This window comes from Anas platyrhynchos, chromosome 17, assembly GCF_047663525.1.
Source record: "Anas platyrhynchos isolate ZD024472 breed Pekin duck chromosome 17, IASCAAS_PekinDuck_T2T, whole genome shotgun sequence".
Classification (NCBI taxonomy): Eukaryota; Metazoa; Chordata; class Aves; order Anseriformes; family Anatidae; genus Anas; species Anas platyrhynchos.
Genome location: NC_092603.1, coordinates 361625 through 380178, shown reverse-complemented (window position 1 = coordinate 380178; position 18554 = coordinate 361625). Strand labels below are relative to the sequence as shown.

The 18554-nt window shown below is 63.8% G+C and overlaps 1 protein-coding gene across 1 annotated transcript; it reads left to right on the top strand.

Annotated features, from left to right (window-relative positions):
- The first annotated feature begins 178 nt into the window (after positions 1 to 178).
- On the top strand, positions 179 to 18319 carry C2 (complement C2). The gene is given in 21 exon segments (XM_072024762.1): positions 179 to 379; positions 2131 to 2319; positions 3346 to 3382; positions 3384 to 3517; positions 4697 to 4792; positions 4870 to 5006; positions 7671 to 7809; positions 7891 to 8037; positions 10482 to 10499; positions 10502 to 10570; positions 11535 to 11708; positions 11711 to 11751; positions 13141 to 13252; positions 14725 to 14792; positions 14795 to 14874; positions 14962 to 15041; positions 15119 to 15210; positions 16075 to 16210; positions 16631 to 16680; positions 17259 to 17390; positions 17392 to 18319. Coding segments are annotated over 21 exon segments (2202 nt in total). The 5' UTR covers positions 179 to 186; the 3' UTR covers positions 17470 to 18319.
- Positions 18320 to 18554: the final 235 nt, after the last annotated feature.

Sequence of the window (18554 nt, the reverse complement as noted above, 5' to 3'; positions counted from 1 at the left end):
CCCCCCACGGTTCCCATGGCAACGCCGGGGGGGGAGGGGCAAAATGGGGGGGGGGCCAAAAAAAAAAACCGGGGGGGGCCCGAGGGGGGGGTGGGGGTGGGGTGGGGGTGGGGGGGGTGGGGGGGGTCCGGGGCCCCTCCCCGCCCCCCCCGCCCCCCCCCCCGCCCCCCCCCCAGAGGCCCCGCGATGTCCCCGTGGGCGCTGCCGCTGCTGCTCCTCGCCCTCCCCGGCGCCCCCCAAGCGCCCCCCCCGCCCCGTTCGCCCCCCCCCCAAAATCCGGGGCCCCCCCCCCCCCCCGGACGTACCCGCGACCCCCGGGCTGGGGGCGGCAGCGGGGGGGGGGGCCGGGGGAGGCCGGGCCCGGAGGAGCCGCGACGAGGTTCGGAGGGGGGGGGCGGGGGGGGGAAGGGTTTGGAGGGGGCACAAGGAGGGGGAGGGGGGGGGGAGGGGGGAAATGGAGCCGGGGGGGGAACGGGGAGCGAAGGGAGGAGGGTTCCGGGGAGAAAGGTTCCGGGGGGGGTTTTGGGGGGGTTTGGGGGGGTTTTGGGGATTTTTGGGGGGGGAGGGGGGGTTTGGGGGATTTGGGAATCTTAAATATGGGGTTTGGGGGGGATTGGGGTGTTTAAATGATGGGGACAGGGGGGTTGGGGGCTCGAAGGGGGGCTTTGGGGGGGTTTGTGGGGGTCAGAACCCAAATTTTGGGGATTTGGGGGGGGTTTGGGGGGGCTTAGAGGGGGTTTTGGGGGGGTTCGGGAATTGGGGTGTTAAATATGGGGTTTTGGGGCGATTGGGGTGTTTAAATGCTGGGGACAGGGGGTTGGGGGGCTCTAAGGTGGGGGTTTCGGGGGGTCAGAACCCAAATTTGGGGGATTTTGGGAGGCTTTAGGGGGGTTTGAAGGGGTGGGGGAAGTTTTTTGGGGGGGTGAAGGTGGGATTTGGGGGATTTGGGATCTTAAATATGGGGTTTTGGGGTCTTTAAATGATGGGGACAGGGGGGTTGGGGGGCCCTAAGGGGGGCTTGGGGGGGTTTGGGGGAGTTTTGGGGGGTTTTGGGGATTTTGGGGGTGAAAGTGGGATTTGGGGGATTTGGGATCTTAAATATGGGGTTTTTGGGGGGGATTGGGGTGTTTAAATGATGGGGACAGGGGGGTTGGAGGTCGCTAAGGGGGGGGTTGGGGGGGTTTGGGGGGTCAGAACCCAAATTTGGGGGGTTTGGGGGGGGTGGGGGGGCTTAGAGGGGGTTTTGGGGGGGTTCGGGAATTGGGGGTGTTAAATATGGGGTTTGGGGGGGATTGGGGTATTTAAATGATGGGGACAGGGGGGGTGGGGGGCTCGAAGGGGGGGGTTGAGGGGGTTTTGGGGGGGTTTGGGGGATTTTGGGGGCTGGTTGGGGGGGTTAGGGGATTGGGGGTGTTAAATATGGGGTTTTGGGGGGAATTGGGGTGTTTAAATGCTGGGGACAGGGGGGTTGGGGGGCTCGAAGGGGGGGGGTTGGGGTTGGGGAACCCAAATTTGGGGGTGTTTGGGGGATTTGGGGGGGGTTGGGAGGATTTTGGGGGGCTAGGGGGATTTTGGGGGGGGTAAAGGTGGGATTTAGGGGATCGGAGGTCTTAAATCTGGGATTTGGGGGGATTTGGGTCTCCATATTTGGGATTTGGGGAATTTGGGGGCCTTAATTGTATTTTGGGGAGAATCGGGGTCCCTTGGGTGAGTTTTGGGGGCCTTGGGGGTCCCCTAATCTGGGGTTTTGGGGGGAATTTTGGGGCCTTAATTCTGTTTTTTTTGGGGGGGGGAACTGGAATCATTAAATCTGGGATTTGGGGAATTTGGGGCCTTAATTCTGTTTTTTGGGGGGAATTGGGATTCCTAAATCTGGGTTTTGGGGCATTGGGGGTCCCCAAATCTGGGTTTTGGGGGAATTTTGGGTCTTAATCCTATTTTTGGCTCATTTTGGGTCCCCAATCTGTTTTTTCCCCACCCCACAACGGGTTCCATGGGGGGGGGGCGACACCGCAAAAAACCCCTGGGGGGCACCCAAACGCCCCCAAACCCCACCTGGGGGGGGGGGCGAGACCCAACTGGTCCCAGTTCCCCCCCCCCACGCCCCCTGACTGGGGGGGGTCCCCGCAGCCCCCCCCCGCTGCCCGGCCCCCCTGGGGTTCCCCAATGGGGCCGTAGCCCCCCGGCTCCCCGCCCACCCCCCCGGCAGCTCCGTGAGCTTCGAGTGCGACGACGGCTTCGTCCTGCGCGGGACCCCCCGGCTGCGCTGCCAAAAAGGGGGGGTCTGGAGCGGGACCCCCCCCGTCTGCGACGACGGCGGTGAGGGAACCCCAAAAAAAAGCAAAAGAAAAGGGACAAAAAGGGACGAAATGGGACAAAAAGGGAGGAAAAGGGATGAAAAGGGCCCGAAAAGGGCCCCAAAAAGGGCACAAAAAGGGCCCAAAAGAGCCAAAAAGGGCCCGAAAGGGATCTGGGAGACACCAAAAGGGAACCCAAAAAAGGCCCCAAAAAGGGCCGAAAAGGACAAAAGTCCCCAAAAAGGGCCCAAAAAGGCCAAGAAAGGGATCTGGAAGACCCCAAAAGGGAACCCAAAAAGGGCCCGAAAAGGACACCAAAAAACGCCCCAAAAAGGGCCTAAAAGGGCACAAAAAGGGCCAAAAAGGGCCCCAAAAAGGGCCCAAAAAGGCCAAGAAAGGGATCTGGGAGAGCCCAAAAGGGACCCCCAAAAAGGCCCCAAAAAGGGCCCCAAAAAGGGCCGAAAAGGGCCGAAATGGGGCCAAAAAGGGACGAAAAAGGCCTAAAAGGGCCCCAAAAAGGGTCCGAAAAGGCCCCGAAAGGGATCTGGGAGACACCAAAAGGGACCCCCAAAAGGCCCCAAAAAGGGCCAAAAAGGGACTAAAAGGGACGAAAAGGGCCCCAAAGGGACAAAAAGGGCCCCAAAAAGGGCCCGAAAAGGGATTTGGGAAACCATAAAATGCCCCAAAAGGGCCCCAAAAGGGCTGTGGGAGGCCCTAAAAAGGGCCAAAAAAGGCCCCAAAAGACCCCAAAAAGGCCCCAAAAGGGCTCTGGGAGGCACCAAAAAGGCCCCAAAAGGGCCCCAAAAAGACCCCAAAAAGGCCTCAAAAAGGATCCAGGAGGCTCCAAAATACCGCAAAAAGGCCCCAAAAAAGCCCCAAAAGGGCTCTGGGAGACCCCAAAAGGGCCCCAAAAAGACCCCAAAAAGGGGGGATTTGGGTGAAAGAAGTGGGATTTTCTTTCTTTGGGGGGGGGGGAGTTTGGGGGTTATTTGGGGGGGGCTCTGGGGGGTCCTGCCCCCCCTGGGCCCCCCCCCTGACGCCCCCCCAGCAGGTGACTGCCCCCCGGCGCCGGCCCCGGCCGGGGGGTGACGACGGGGGGGGCCGGTGGCGGGGGGCCGAGGTGGGGGTGCGCTGCGGGCCGGGGCTGCAGCTCCTGGGACCCCCCCGGCGGCGCTGCCTGGACACGGGGCAGTGGTCGGGACCCGAGCCCAGCTGCCGGCGTGAGTGACCCCATGACCCCTGACCCCATGACCCCTGACCCTATAAACCCTGACCCCATAACCCCCTGACCCCATAACCCCTCGACCCCATAACCCCCCTGACCCTATAACCCCCTGACCCTATAACCCCCCTGACCCTATAACCCCCCGACCCCATAACCCCCTGACCCTATAACCCCCTGATCCCATAGCCCCCCCCGACCCTATAACCCCCTGACCCTATAACCCCTGACCCTATAACCCTCGACCCCATAACCCCCTGACCCTATAACCCCCCTGACCCTATAACCCCCTGACCCTATAACCCCCCTGACCCTATAACCCCTGACCCCATAACCCCCCTGACCCCATAACCCCCCGACCCTATAACCCCCTGACCCTATAACCCCTGACCCCATAACCCCCTGACCCTATAACCCCCCTGACCCTATACCCCCTGACCCTATAACCCCCCCGACCCTATAACCCCCTGACCCTATAACCCCCCTGACCCCATAACCCCCCGACCCTATAACCCCCGACCCTATAACCCCCAGACCCTATAACCCCCTGACCCCATAACCCCCTGACCCCATAACCCCCCGACCCTATAACCCCCTGACCCTATAACCCCCTGACCCTATAACCCCCGACCCCATGACCCCCTGACCCCATAACCCCCCGACCCTATAACCCCCCTGACCCCATAACCCCCTGACCCTATAACCCCTGACCCTATAACCCCCCTGACCCTATAACCCCCTGACCCCATAACCCCCCGACCCTATAACCCCCTGACCCTATAACCCCCCGACCCCATGACCCCCTGACCCTATAACCCCACTGACCCCATAACCCCTTATCCCCACACCCCAATATCCCTATAACTCCCTCACCCCCACCCCACTGACCCCATAACCCCAATAACCCACACCCCAATATCCCCCCACCCCAATGACCCCATAACCCCACTGACCCCATAACCCCTTATCCCCACACCCCAATATCCCCCCACCCCAATGACCCCATAACCCCACTGACCCCATAACCCCTTATCCCCACACCCCAATATCCCTATAACCCCATATCCCCCCACCCCACTGACCCCACACCCCCCAAATCCCCCCAAATCCCCCCAAATCCCCCCATGACCCCCCCGTGACCCCCCAAATTCCCCCCTAACCCCCCGTGACCCCCCAGACCCCTTCTCCTTCGACACCCCCGAGGACGTCTCCGCCGGTCTTGGCGCCTCCTTCGGCGCCCTCCTGGAGCGAGCGGGGGCCCGCAACGACAGCGGTGAGCCCCGCCCCCCCCGATGACATCACGATGACGTCATGATGACGTCACGATGACGTCATGATGACGTCATTCAGGCTCGTCGCTGGGCCGCCGCGTGGTGCTGAGCCGCTCGGGGGCGCTCCACGTCTACGTCCTCCTCGACGCCTCCGGCAGCGTCGGCCCCGGCGCCTTCCGCACCCTGCAGCGCGGGGCCACCGCCCTCATCGATAGGGTGGGGGGCTTGGGGGGGGGCTGGGGGGGCTTGGGGGGGCGTGGGGGGGCTTCGGGGGGCTGGGGGAGGGGTTTGGGGTCAAGGGGAGTCGGGGGCGGGGGGTTTGGGGTGGGGGTTTGGGTGTTGGGTCTTGGGTTGGGCATCTCCAGTTGGGTTTGGGGGTCTCCAGTTGGGTTTTGGGGTCTCCAGTTGGGGTTGGGAGGCTCTAAATAGGGTCTGGGGGCTTTGGGGGGGCTTGGGGGGATTTGGGGAGGGGTTTGGGGTCAAGGGGAGTCGGGGTCGGGGGGTTTGGGGTTGGGGGTTTGGGGGCTGGGTCTTGGTTGTGTTGGGGTTGGGGGGCTTCCAGTTGGGTTTGGGTGTCTCCAGTTGGGTTTGGGGGTTTCAATTGGGGTTGGGGGGCTCTAAATTGGGTCTGGGGGCTCCAAATGCGGTCTGGGGGCTTCAGGGGGGATTTGGGGTCAAGGGGAGTTGGGGTCGGGGGGTTTGGGGTTGGGGGGTTGGGTGTTGGGTCTTGGTTGCGTTGGGGTTGGGGGGCTTCCAGTTGGGTTTGGGGGTCTCCAGTTGGGGTTGGGGGGCTCTAAATTGGGTCTGGGGGCTCCAAATGGGGTCTGGGGGCTTCAGGGGGGATTTGGGGTCAAGGGGAGTCGGGGTCGGGGGGTTTGGGGTTGGGGGTTTGGGTGTTGGGTCTTAGGTTGGGCATCTCCAGTTGGGTTTTGGGGTCTCCAGTTGGGTTTTGGGGTCTCCAGTTGGGGTTGGGGGGCTCTAAATAGGGTCTGGGGGCTTTGGGGGAGCTTGGGGGAATTTGGGGAGGGGTTTGGGGTCAAGGGGAGTCGGGGTCGGGGGGTTTGGGGTTGGGGGTTTGGGTGTTGGGTCTTGGTTGCGTTGGGGTTGAGGGTCTCCAGTTGGGTTTTGGGGTCTCCAGTTGGGGTTGGGGGGCTCTAAATTGGGTCTGGGGGCTCCAAATGGGGTCTGGGGGCTTCAGGGGGGATTTGGGGTCAAGGGGAGTCGGGGGCGGGGGGTTTGGGGTTGGGGGTTTGGGTGTTGGGTCTTGGTTGCGTTGGGGTTGGGGGGCTTCCAGTTGGGTTTTGGGGTCTCCAGTTGGGGTTGGGGGGCTCTAAATAGAGTCTGGGGGCTTTGGGGGGGCTTAGGGGAATTTGGGGAGGGGTTTGGGGTCAAGGGGAGTCGGGGCGGGGGTTTGGGTTTGGGGGTTTGGGTGTTGGGTCTTGGGTTGGGCATCTCCAGTTGGGTTTGGGGGTCTCCAGTTGGGTTTGGGGGTCTCCAGTTGGGGTTGGGGGCTCTAAATAGGGTCTGGGGGCCTTGGGGGGGCTTGGGGGGATTTGGGGAGGGGTTTGGGGTCAAGGGGAGTCGGGGGCGGGGGGCTTGGGGCTGGGGGTTTGGGTGTTGGGTCTTGGTTGCGTTGGGGTTGGGGGGCTTCCAGTTGGGTTTTGGGGTCTCCAGTTGGGGTTGGGGGGCTCTAAATAGAGTCTGGGGGCTTTGGGGGGCTTCAGGGGGGATTTGGGGTCAAGGGGAGTCGGGGTCGACTCCCAAAATGAGCCCAGGCCCCCCAAATGGCATCAGGACCCCCCCAAATGAGCCCAGACCCCCCCCAAGATGAGCTCAGGACCCCCCAAATGAGGTTGGAACCCCCCAAAATGAGATCAGGACCCCCCCAAATGATTCTAGGCCCCCCCAAAGAGCATCAGGACCCCCCAAAACGATCCCAGCCCCCCCCAACAGCACCAGGGCCCCCCCCAAATGAACCCAGGACCCCCCAAAATGATTCCAGCCCCCCCCAAAGAGCCTCAGCCCCCCCCCAAATGATCCCAGGATCCCCCAAATGAGATTGGGGCACCCCAAAATGAGCGCAGACCCCCCCGAACAGCACCAGGACCCCCCCCAAATGATCTCAGGACCCCCCAAATGAGATTGGGACACCCCAAAACAATCCCAGCCCCCCCCAAACAACCTCAGGCCCCCCCAAAGAGCCTCAGCCCCCCCCAAAATGAGCCCAGACCCCCCCCAAGATGAGCTCAGAACCCCCCAAAATGAGGTCAGGATCCCCCCAAAACGATCCCAGGCCCCCCCAAATGGTATCAGGACCCCCCCCAAATGATTCTAGGCCCCCCAAAGAGCATCAGGCCCCCCCAAATGATCCCAGCCCCCCCCAAGATGAGCTCAGGACCCCCCAAATGAGGTCGGAACCCCCCAAAATGAGATCAGGACCCCCCCAAACGATCCCAGCCCCCCCAAACAGCCTCAGGACCCCCCCAAAATGATCCCAGCCCCCCCAAGATGAGCTCAGGACCCCCCAAATGAGGTCGGAACCCCTTCAAAATGAGCCCAGGACCCCCCAAAATGATCCCAGGCCCCCCCAAAGAGCATCAGGACCCCCCAAAACGATCCCAGCCCCCCCCAACAGCACCAGGGCCCCCCCCAAATGATCCCAGGACCCCCCAAGATGAGCTCAGGACCCCCCAAATGAGGTCGGAACCCCCCAAAATGAGCCCAGGACCCACCCAAACGACCCCAGCCCCCCCAAACAGCCTCAGCCCCCCCCCCAATGACCCCAGCCCCCCCCAGCACGGTGCCAGCCCCCCCCCCAAATGACCCCAGCCCCCCCCAGCACGGTCCCAGCCCCCCCCCCATTTCCCGCCCCCCCCCCAGCTGAGCAGTTTCGAGGTCCCGCTGCGTTTCGCCGCCGTCTCCTTCGGCAGCCGGGCGCGCGTCGCCCTCTCCACCGCCGAGGACGCCTCGGCCGACGCCGACGAGGCCATCGAGCGCCTCAACAACATCACCCTGGCCGGTACGACCCCTTTTGGGTGGGGGGGGGTGACAACGGGGCCGGGACCCCCGTGATTTTGTGTCCCCCCCCCCAAAAAAATAGAGCACGGGAACGCGACGGGCACCAACGCGCGGGCGGCGCTGATGGAGGTCTACCACATGGTGCTCTACCACAAGGAGCGCGCGGCGCGGGCCGGCCAGCCCGACGCCTGGCGCCAAACGCGGCACGTGGTGTTCCTGCTGACCGATGGTGGGCTCTGGGGGGGGTTTGGGGGGGTTATGGGGGGATTTATGGGGGTTTTGGGGGGTTTCGGGGGCTTTTGGGGGGTATCGGTTGAGTTGCGTCCCGTTGGGTTGGTCAACGTTGGAGGGAACCTGCAGTAGGTGGAGGTCAAGGTTGAGGATGTGGGGTCTTGGGGGGTCTTGGGGGGTCTTGGAGGGTGTTTGGGGGGGATTTGGGGTCTTCAGGGGTCTTTGGGGGTCTTTGAGGGGGGGTTTTGGGGGTTTTGGGGGGTTTTGGGGGGTATCGGTTGACTTGCGTCCCGTTGGGTTGGTCAACGTTGGAGGGAAACCATGGTAGGTGGAGGTCAAGGTTGAGGATATGGGGTCTTTGGGAAGTTTTGGGGGTCTTTGGGGGTCTTTGGGGGGGGCTTACGGGGGGATTTGGGGGGGTTTCGGGGGGTTTTGGGGGGTTTTGGGGGGTATTGGTTGAGTTGCGTCCCGTTGGGTTGGTCAACGTTGGAGGGAAACAGTGGTAGACAGAGGTCAAGATTGAGGATGGGGGGTCTTGGGGGGTCTTGGGGGGTCTTTGGGGGGGATTTGGGGTCTTCAGGGGTCTTTGGGGGTCTTTGAGGTGGGGTTTTGGGTGGTTTGGGGGGTTTTCGGGGGGTTTTGGGGGGTGTCGGTTGAGTTGCGTCCCGTTGGGTTGGTCAACGTTGGAGGGAAACAGTGGTAGGTGGTGGTCAAGGTTGAGGATGTGGGGTCTTTGGGGGGTTTTGGAGGGTTTGGGGTCTTCAGGGGTCTTTGGGGGGGGGTTATGGGTGGTTTTGGAGGGTTTCGGGGGGTTTTGGGGGGGATCGGTTGACTTGCATCCCGTTGGGTTGGTCAACGTTGGAGGGAAATCACGGTAGGCGGAGGTCAAGGTTGAGGATGTGGGGTTTTGGGGGTCTTTGGGGGGGATTTGGGGTCTTCAGGGGTCTTTGGGGGTCTTTGAGGTGGGGTTTTGGGGGATTTTGGGGGTTTTGGGGGGGATCGGTTGAGTTGTGTCCCGTTGGGTTGGTCAATGTTGGAGGAAGACTGCGGTAGGTGGAGGTCAAGGTTGAGGATGTGGGGTCTTTGGGGGTCTTTGGGGGGGGATTTGGGGTCTTTGGGTCTTCAGGGGTCTTTGGGGGACTTTGAGGGTTGTTTTGGGGGGATTTGGGGGGTTTTGGGGGGGATCGGTTGAGTTGCATCCCGTTGGGTTGGTCAACGTTGGAGGGAAACCATGGTAGGTGGAGGTCAAGGTTGAGGATGTGAGGTTTTGGGGGTCTTTGGGGGGGATTTGGGGTCTTCAGGGGTCTTTGGGGGTCTTTGAGGTGGGGTTTTGGGGGGTTTTGGGGGTTTTGGGGGTGTCGGTTGAGTTGCGTCCCGTTGGGTTGGTCAACGTTGGAGGGAAACAGTGGTAGGTGGAGGTCAAGGTTGAGGATGTGGGGTTTTGGGGGTCTTTGGGGGGGATTTGGGGTCTTCAGGGGTCTTTGGGGGTCTTTGAGGGGGGGGTTATGGGGGGTTTTGGGGGTTTTGGGGGGTTTTGGGGGGTATCGGTTGACTTGCGTCCCGTTGGGTTGGTCAACGTTGGAGGAAGACAGCGGTAGGCAGAGGTCAAGGTTGAGGATATGGGGTCTTGGGGGTTTTGGGGGGGAGTTGGGGTCTTCAGGGGTCTTTGGGGGGGGCTTATGGGGGGATTTGGGGGGGTTTGGGGGGTTTTGGGGGGGATCGGTTGAGTTGCGTCCTGTTGGGTTGGTCAACGTTGGAGGGAAACCATGGTAGGTGGAGGTCAAGGTTGAGGATGTGGGGTCTTTGGGGGTCTTTGGGGGGTTTTGGGGGGAATTTGGGGTCTTCAGGGGTCTTTGGGGGTCTTTGAGGGGGGGTTTTGGGGGGTTTTGGGGGGGATCGGTTGAGTTGCGTCCCGTTGGGTTGGTCAACGTTGGAGGGAAACCATGGTAGGTGGAGGTCAAGGTTGAGGATGTGGGGTCTTGTTTTTTTTTGGGGGGGGGATTTGGGGTCTTCAGGGGTCTTTGAGGGGGGCTTACAGGGGGATTTGGGGGGGTTTTGGGGGGTTTTGGGGGGTTTCGGGGGGTATCGGTTGACTTGCGTCCCGTTGGGTTGGTCAACGTTGGAGGGAGTGGTAGACAGAGGTCAAGATTGAGGATATGGGGTCTTTGGGGGTTTTGGGGGGGGATTTGGGGTCTTTGGGGGTCTTCAGGGGTCTTTGGGGGACTTTGAGGGGGATTTTGGGGGATTTTGGGGGGTTTTGGGGGGTCCCGCTGGGTTGGTCAACGTCGGCGGGAACCCGCGGCAGGCGAAGGTCAAGATTGGAGACGTGGGGTCACTGTTTTATTTTGGGGGGGGTCTTTGGGGGTTTTGGGGGTCTTTGGGGAGTTTTGGGGGGTCTTTGGGTTTTTTTTGGGGGGTCTCCATCGCCCCGTGCCCCCCCAGGGAGGTTCAACGTGGGGGGAACCCGCGCGAGGCGGTGGCCAAGATCGAGGACGCGCTGGAGACGGAGCCGGACCGCCGGGAGTTTTTGGGTGGGTGGGGGGCAAGGGGGGTCGGGGGGGGCTGGGGGGGTTTGGGGGGGGCATCACGGGGGGGTTGGGGGGCATTGGGGGGGCTTTGGGGGCTTTGGGAGGCATCGGGGGGGGATTTTGTTTTTTTTTGGGGGGGGTTGGGGTCATTGGGGGGGGTTTGGGGTAATTGGGGGGGGTTTGGGGTCCCTGGGGGGCTTTTGGGGGCTCTGGGGGGGTCTCTGGGGGTCTTGGGGGGGGCTCCGGGGGGGTCCCAATTGTGCCCCGGGCCCCTCCAGGCAGATTTGGGTCCCAAAATCCGCCCCCTCCCCCCCCCCGCCGCCCTTTGCCCCCCCCCTGTTTGCTCTTGCGCCACCCTTGGGTGCCCCCCCCCCTGCCCCCCCCCTGCCCCCCCCCCCCGCCCGCGCGGTCGCGGCCCCCGCTCGGCCTTGGCCTGGGCCAGGGCACGGAGCCGGCCCCCGCCCCCACCCCCCCGGGGGGGGGGCACCCCCAGACCCCCCCCTCGGTGCCCCCAGACCCATTTTAACCCCCCCAGCCCCACTTTACACCCCCCCAGCCCCATTTTTCCCCCCCAGCCCCATTTTACCCCCCCAGCCCCATTTCACACCCCCATAGCCCCCCCATAACCCCACTTTACACCCCCCCAGCCCCATTTTGTTCCCCCCCAGCCCCATTTTAGCCCCCCCAACCCCCATTTCACACCCCCCCAGCCCCACTTTACACCCCCCCAGCCCCATTTCAGCCCCCCCCAGCCCAATTTTACCCCCCAGCCCCATTTCACACCCCCATTTCTCCCCCCCATAGCCCCACTTTACACCCCCCAGCCCCATTTTACCCCCCCATTGCCCCCTCCCCAGCCCCATTTTTCCTCCCCCAGCCCCATGTTACCCCCCCACCCCCATTTCACACCCCCCCACCCCCACGTTACCCCCCCACCCCAATTTCACACCCCTCTCCCCCCCCAAAGAGATCTACGCCTTCGGGGTGGGGGCGCTGGAGGTAGACCTGGTGGCCCTGGCGGCGGTGGCGTCGGGGGGCCCGGAGCCCCACGCCTTCAAGCTGCCGGACGCCCCCGCCCTGGCCCGGACCCTGGAGGGGGCCTTGGCCCTCGCCACCGTGGGCGACCTCTGCGGGGTCGTGGTGGGGGGGGACGCCGCACGCCCCCCTGGCACGTGGTGCTGAGGGTGGGTTTGGGACTGGGGGGGAGGGGGGCAGCATTTGGGGGCGTTGGGGGTGGTTGGGGGGCGTTGGGGGGCGTTGGGGGGCGTTGGGGGCTTCTGGGGGTCTTTGGGGGCCATTTGGGGTCATTGGGGGTCATTGGGGGCTGTTGGGGGTCATCGGGGTCCTTTGGGGGTCTTTGGGGGTCATTGGGGGCTGTTGGGGGCCATTGGGGGTCATTGGGGGGACCCTTTGGGGTCATTGGGGGCCATTTGGGGTCATTGGGGTCATGGGGGGCCATTGGGGGGGCACTTGGGGACTCTTTGGGGTCTTTGGTTGCCTTTGGGGGTCTTTGGGGGCCATTGGGGGTCATTGGGGGCCATTTGGGGTCATCGGGGGACGTTGGGGGTCTTTGGGGGCCATTTGGGGTCATTGGGGGTTGTTGGGGGTCATTGGGGGGACCTTTGGGGTCATTGGGGGACGTTGGGGGTCTTTGGGGGCTTCTGGGGGTCATTGGGGGCCATTTGGGGTCATTGGGGGTAATTTGGGGTCATTGGGTTCCATTTGGGGTCATTGGGGCCTTTGGGGGCCATTGGGGGTCATTGGGGGGACCCTTTGGGGTCATTGGGGGCCATTTGGGGTCATTGGGGTCATGGGGGGCCATTGGGGGGCACTTGGGGACTCTTTGGGGTCTTTGGTTGCCTTTGGGGGTCTTTGGGGGCCATTGGGGGTCATTGGGGGCCATTTGGGGTCATCGGGGGACGTTGGGGGTCTTTGGGGGCCATTTGGGGTCATTGGGGGTTGTTGGGGGTCATTGGGGGGACCTTTGGGGTCATTGGGGGACGTTGGGGGTCTTTGGGGGCTTCTGGGGGTCATTGGGGGCCATTTGGGGTCATTGGGGGTAATTTGGGGTCATTGGGTTCCATTTGGGGTCATTGGGGGCCTTTGGGGGCCATTGGGGGTCATTGGGGGGACCCTTTGGGGTCATTGGGGGCCATTTGGGGTCATTGGGGTCATGGGGGGCCATTGGGGGGGCACTTGGGGGACTCTTTGGGGTCTTTGGTTGCCTTTGGGGTCTTTGGGGGCCATTGGGGGGACCCTTTGGGGTCATTGGGGGCCATTTGGGGTTGGTTGGGGGTCATCAGGGGCCATTGGGGGCCATTTGGGGTCATTGGGGGCAATTTGGGGTCATTGGGGGGACCTTTGGGGTCATTGGGGGCCACCGGGGGTCTTTGGGGGCCATTGGGGGCCATTTGGGGTCATTGGGGTCATGGGGGGCCATTGGGGGGGCTCCTGGGGACTCTTTGGGGGCCATTGGGGTTGGTTGGGGGTCATTGGGGGGGCTCTGGGGGATTTGGGGACCCCTTGGGGACCCTTTGGGGTGATTGGGGTCCCCGTGGTGTCCCCCCCCCCAGACGGGGGCGCAGCAGCGCTGCGGGGGGGCCCTGGTGGGGGGCCGCTGGGTGCTGACGGCCGCGCACTGCTTCCTGGGGGCGCCCCCACCCCAAACATGGAGCGCCGAGATGGGTACGGGACCCCCAAAACACACACCCCAAAACCCACACCCCAAAATCCTCACCCCAAAATCCTCACCCCAAAATCCTCACCCCAAAACCCACACCCCAAATACCCCAGGGGACCCCAAAATCCTCACCCCAAAACCCCCACCCCAATTCACAGCGGACCCCAAAACCCAGACCCTAAAGCCTCTGGGGACCCCAAAACTCAGGACCCCCACCCTAATGCCCCAGGGGACCCCAAAATCCTGACCCTAATGCCCAGGGGACCCCAAAACCCAGATCCCAATGCCCAGGGGACCCCAAAATCCTGACCCCATTGACAAAAGGGACCCCAAAACCCCACCCCAATACCCCAGGGGACCCCAAAACCCCCACCCTAATGGTCATGGGGACCCCAAAAACCCCCACCCCAATTCCCAAGGGGACCCCAAAATCCTGACCCCAATACCCCAGGGGACCCCAAAACCCCCACCCCAAAGCCCCATGGGACCCCAAAACCTGGATCCCAATACCCCAGGGGACCCCAAAACCCAGATCCCATTGACCAACGGGACCCCAAAACCTGGATCCCAATTCCCAAGGGGACCCCAAAATCCTGACCCTAATGCCCCAGGGGACCCCAAAACCCAGACCCCATTGACCAACGGGACCCCAAAATCCCCACCCCAAAGCCCCTGGGGACCCCAAAACCTGGAACCCATTGATAAAGGGGACCCCAAAATCCTGACCCTAATGCCCAGGGGACCCCAAAACCCAGAACCCATTGACCAACGGGACCCCAAAACCCCGCCCCAATACCCCAGGGACCCCAAAACCTGGATCCCAATTCCCAAGGGACCCCAAACCCTCACCCTAATGCCCCAGGGGACCCCAAAACCCAGACCCCATTGACAAAGGGGACCCCAAAATCCCCACCCCAATGCCCAAGGGACCCCAAAATCCTGACCCCATTGACCAACAGGACCCCAAAACCCGGATCCCAATTCCCAAGGGGACCCCAAAACCCAGACCCCATTGACCAGGGGACCCCAAAACCCCCACCCCAAAACCCCCACCCCAATACCCCAGGGGACCCCAAAACCTGGATCCCAATGGCCCAGGGGACCCCAAAATCCTGACCCTAAAGCCCCTGGGGACCCCAAAACCTGGGACCCCCACCCTAATGCCCATGGGGACCCCCAAAACCCAGACCCCATGACAGAGGGGACCCCAAAATCCTGACCCCAATGCCTCGGGGGACCCCAATCCCCCCCCCAAACCCCCCCCACTCCCCCTGAGGACCCAAATCCCCCCCCTGACCCCCCCCAATTCCCCCTGAGGACCCCAAATCCCCCCCCTGACCCCCCCCATTCCCTTGGGGACCCCAAATCCCCCCCTGACCCCCCCCCCCAGTGCCTCAAGAGACCCCAAATCCCCCCCCCAAATCCCCTTGGGGACCCAAATCCCCCCCTGACCCCCCCCCGGTGCTGTGGGGTGCAGGGGGGGGCCGCCAGGTCCCCATCCGGGCCTGGGTCTCCCACGAAGCCTTCGACGTGCGGGGGGGGGCGGCGCGGGGGGGTCCCCCGAATTCTACGACTACGACGTGGCCCTGGTGGAGCTGGAGGACGAGCCGGGACCCCCAGGGCCCCCCCCGGTGAGTTTTGGGGTGCTGGGGGGGGGCCACAAAGCCGGGACCCCCCAAAAAGCCCTAAATTTTGTGCCCCCCCCCCCAAAAAAAAGGAGGGTCTGCATCCCCTGCACCGAGGACGCCAACAGAGCCCTGAGGAAGCCCCCCGGGACCAGCTGCGAGGAGCAAGGTGGGGGGGGGCCGGGGGGGTTTTGGGGGGGTCCCGGGGGTCGGGGGCTGCCTCTGACCCCCCCCTGCCCCCCCCAGAGGCTGAGCTCCTGGGCCGCCCGCGGGTCCCGGCCGAGTTCGTGTCCCTGCAGGGGCAGCGCCTGAGGGTGACCATCAAGGAGCACGAGGCGGTGAGAGACTGGGTCCTGCCCCATAGCCTGCCCCATAGATCGGGGCCGGACCCATAGCCCGGACCCATAGATCGGGGCCGGACCCATAGCCCTGACCCATAGATCGGGGCCAGACCCATAGCCCGGACCCATAGCCTGGACCCATAGATCAGGGCCGGACCCGTAGCCCTGCCCCATAGATCGGGGCCGGACCCATAGCCCAGACCCATAGATCGGGGCCAGACCCATAGCCCTGCCCCATAGATTGGGGCCGGACCCATAGCCCGGACCCATAGATCGGGGCCAGACCCATAGCCCAGACCCATAGATCGGGGCCAGACCCATAGCCAGGGCCCTGCCCCATAGCCCAGACCCATAGCCCAGACCCATAGCCCCAACCCATAGATTGGGTCCAGACCCATAGCCCAGACCCTGCCCCATAGCTCGGACCCATAGCCCAGACCCATAGATTGAATCCTGCCCCATAGCTCAGACCCATTGCCAGGGCCCTGCCCCATAACCCAGACCCATAGCCCAGACTCATAGCTGAGCCCCCGACCCATAGCCCTGCCCCATAGCCCAGACCCATAGATCGGGTCCTGCCCCATAGCTCGGACCCGTAGCTTGGATCCTGACCCATAGCCCTACCCCATAGCCCCGACCCATAGATTGGGTCCAGACCCATACCCAGGGCTCTGCCCCATAGCTCGGACCCATAGATTGGATCCCACCCCATAGCCCAGACCCATAGCCCAGACCCTGCCCCATAGCTTGGATCCTGCCCCATAGCCTGGACCCATAGCCGTGACCCCATGTGACCCTATGTGACCCCTCTGTGACCCCCCTGTGACCTCCCCATGACCCCCGTCCCCCTGTGCCCCCCAGCGAGCCACCTGCGAGGCGGGGGCGGTGCAGCCGGGGACCCCCCTGGCCAACGCGTCCCTGGGGGCCGTGCTCACCCCACGCTTCCTCTGCACCGGCCAGGAGAGCGGCGGCCAGCGCGAGGACACCGCCTGCAAAGGTCCCAAAAAGCCCAAAAAGCCCAAAAAGCCCCAAAAGGCCCCTGACCCCAAATCCCCACGGCCCCATAACCCCCCGACCCCAAATCCATTGGCCTGGTGTCCCCATATCCCCCTGACCCCATGTCCCCTGTCCCTATGTCCCCAACGCCCCCTGACCCCAAATCCCTGGGACCCCATAACCCCCTGACCCCAAATCCCGGTGTCTGGTGTCCCCCTGTCCCCATGTCCCCAGTGTCCCCAAATCCCCCTCCCAATGTCCCCAATTCCCCAGTCCCCATGTCCCAATGTCCCCAAATCCCAAATTTCCTGTCCCGATGTCCCCAATGTCCCCAAATTTCCCCCTCCCAGTGTCCCCAAATCCCCCCCCAACATCCCCAAATCCCCCCCCGATGTCCCCAACACCCCCCTCCCGCCCCCAGGGGAGTCGGGCAGCTCGCTGTTCCTCGAGCGCCGGCACCGCTTCATCCAGGTGAGCGCCGGGGGGGGCAACAACGACCCCCGGGACCCCCCCGGGACCCCCCTGGGACCCCCCGGGTGTCCCCAAACCAGGGGGTCCCCAACTTGGGGGTCCCAAATGGGGGTCCCCAAACCTGGGGGTCTCCAACCTGGGGTCCCCAACCCTGGGTCCCTAAGTTGGGGGTCCCTAAATGGGGGGTCCCCAACTTGGGGGTCCCCAAATGGGGGGTCCCCAAACTTGGGGTTCCCAACCCTGGGTCCCTAAGTTGGGGGTCCCTAAATGGGGGGTCCCAAATGGGGGTCCCCAACTTGGGGTCCCCAAATGGGGGTCTCCAAATGGGGGGTCCCCAAATGGGGGTCTCCAACCTGGGGTCCCCAACTTGGGGGTCCCTAAACGGGGGGTCCCAAATGGGGGTCCCCAACTTGGGGTCCCCAAATGAGGGTCTCCAACCTGGGGGTCCCACATGGGGGTCCCCAAATGGGGGTCCCTAAGTTGGGGGTCCCCAAATGAGGGTCCCCAAATGGGGGGTCCCACATGGGGGTCCCCAACCCCATGGGGACCCCAACCCGCCCCCCATCCGTGCCCCACAGGTGGGGGTTCTGAGCTGGGGCACCTTCGACCCGTGCCGGGGGGGGGGGCCGCGACGCCGAGGGGCGGCTGCTGCGCGCGCCCCCCCCCCCCCGGCCACCGGCCCCCGCGACTTCCACATCAGCCTCTTCCGGCGTCCAGCCCTGGCTGCGCCAGCACCTGGGGGGGCAGCTGCGCTTCGCCCCCCTGCGCGCCCCACAGCGCGACCCATAGCGCGACCCATAGCCGGACCCATAGCCAGACCCATAGCTGGACCCATAGCGCGACCCATAGCAAGTCTTACAGGGGGACCCATAACCAGACCCACAGCGCGACCCACAGCGGGACCCATAGCTGGACCCACAGCGGGACCCATAGCGCGACCCATAGCGGGACCCACAGCGCAACCCACAGCACGACCCATAGCCGGACCCATAGCGCGACCCATAGCGTGATCCACAGCGGGACCCACAGCGGGACCCATAGCCGGACCCACAGCGCGACCCATAGCCGGACCCATAGCAAGTCTTACGGGGGGACCCATAACCAGACCCACAGCTGGACCCATAGCGAGTCCTATGGTGGGACCCATAGCATGACCCATAGCTGGACCCACAGCCAGACCCTTATCCAGACCCATAGCGAGTCCTATAGGGGAACAGATAGCCAGACCCACAGCCGGACCCATAGCTGGACCCATAGCTGAGTCCTATGGTGGGCCCCATAGCTGGACCCATAGCCGGACCCACAGCAGCTATGGGGGGATCCATGCTGGGACCCACAAACAGACCCATAGCCTGACCCATAGCTGGACCCATAGCAGGACCCTCACTGTGACCCCCAAAAGGACCCATGGTGGGCCCCATAGCCGGACCCATAGCCGGACCCATAGCTGGACCCATAGCTGGACCCATAGCTGGACCCATAGCCGGACCCATAGCGAGTCCTATAGGGGAACCCATAGCCAGACCCATAGCCAGACCCATAGCTGTGACCCACATTGGCCCCCCCGCCATGCCCCCCATGCCCCCCTGTTATCTCCCACCCCCCGTGCCCCCCAATAAAGCCGTGCCCCCCCCTCCCATTGCCGTGAACTTCCCCGACGGTGCCGCCCCTTCCCGGCACAGCGGGGGCCGCCCCCCCCCGCGGGCTGGCCGGGAGCCCAAAATTGGGGGGGGAGAAGGGGGGGGGAGCAGGTGAAGGCACCTGCCGGGGGGGGGGAATGTGTGGGGCAGGGGGGCTGGGGGGATGTGTGGGGCATATGTGGGGCAGGGAGGGGATATGTGGGGCTGGGGGGGAATATGTGGGGCTGGGGGGGA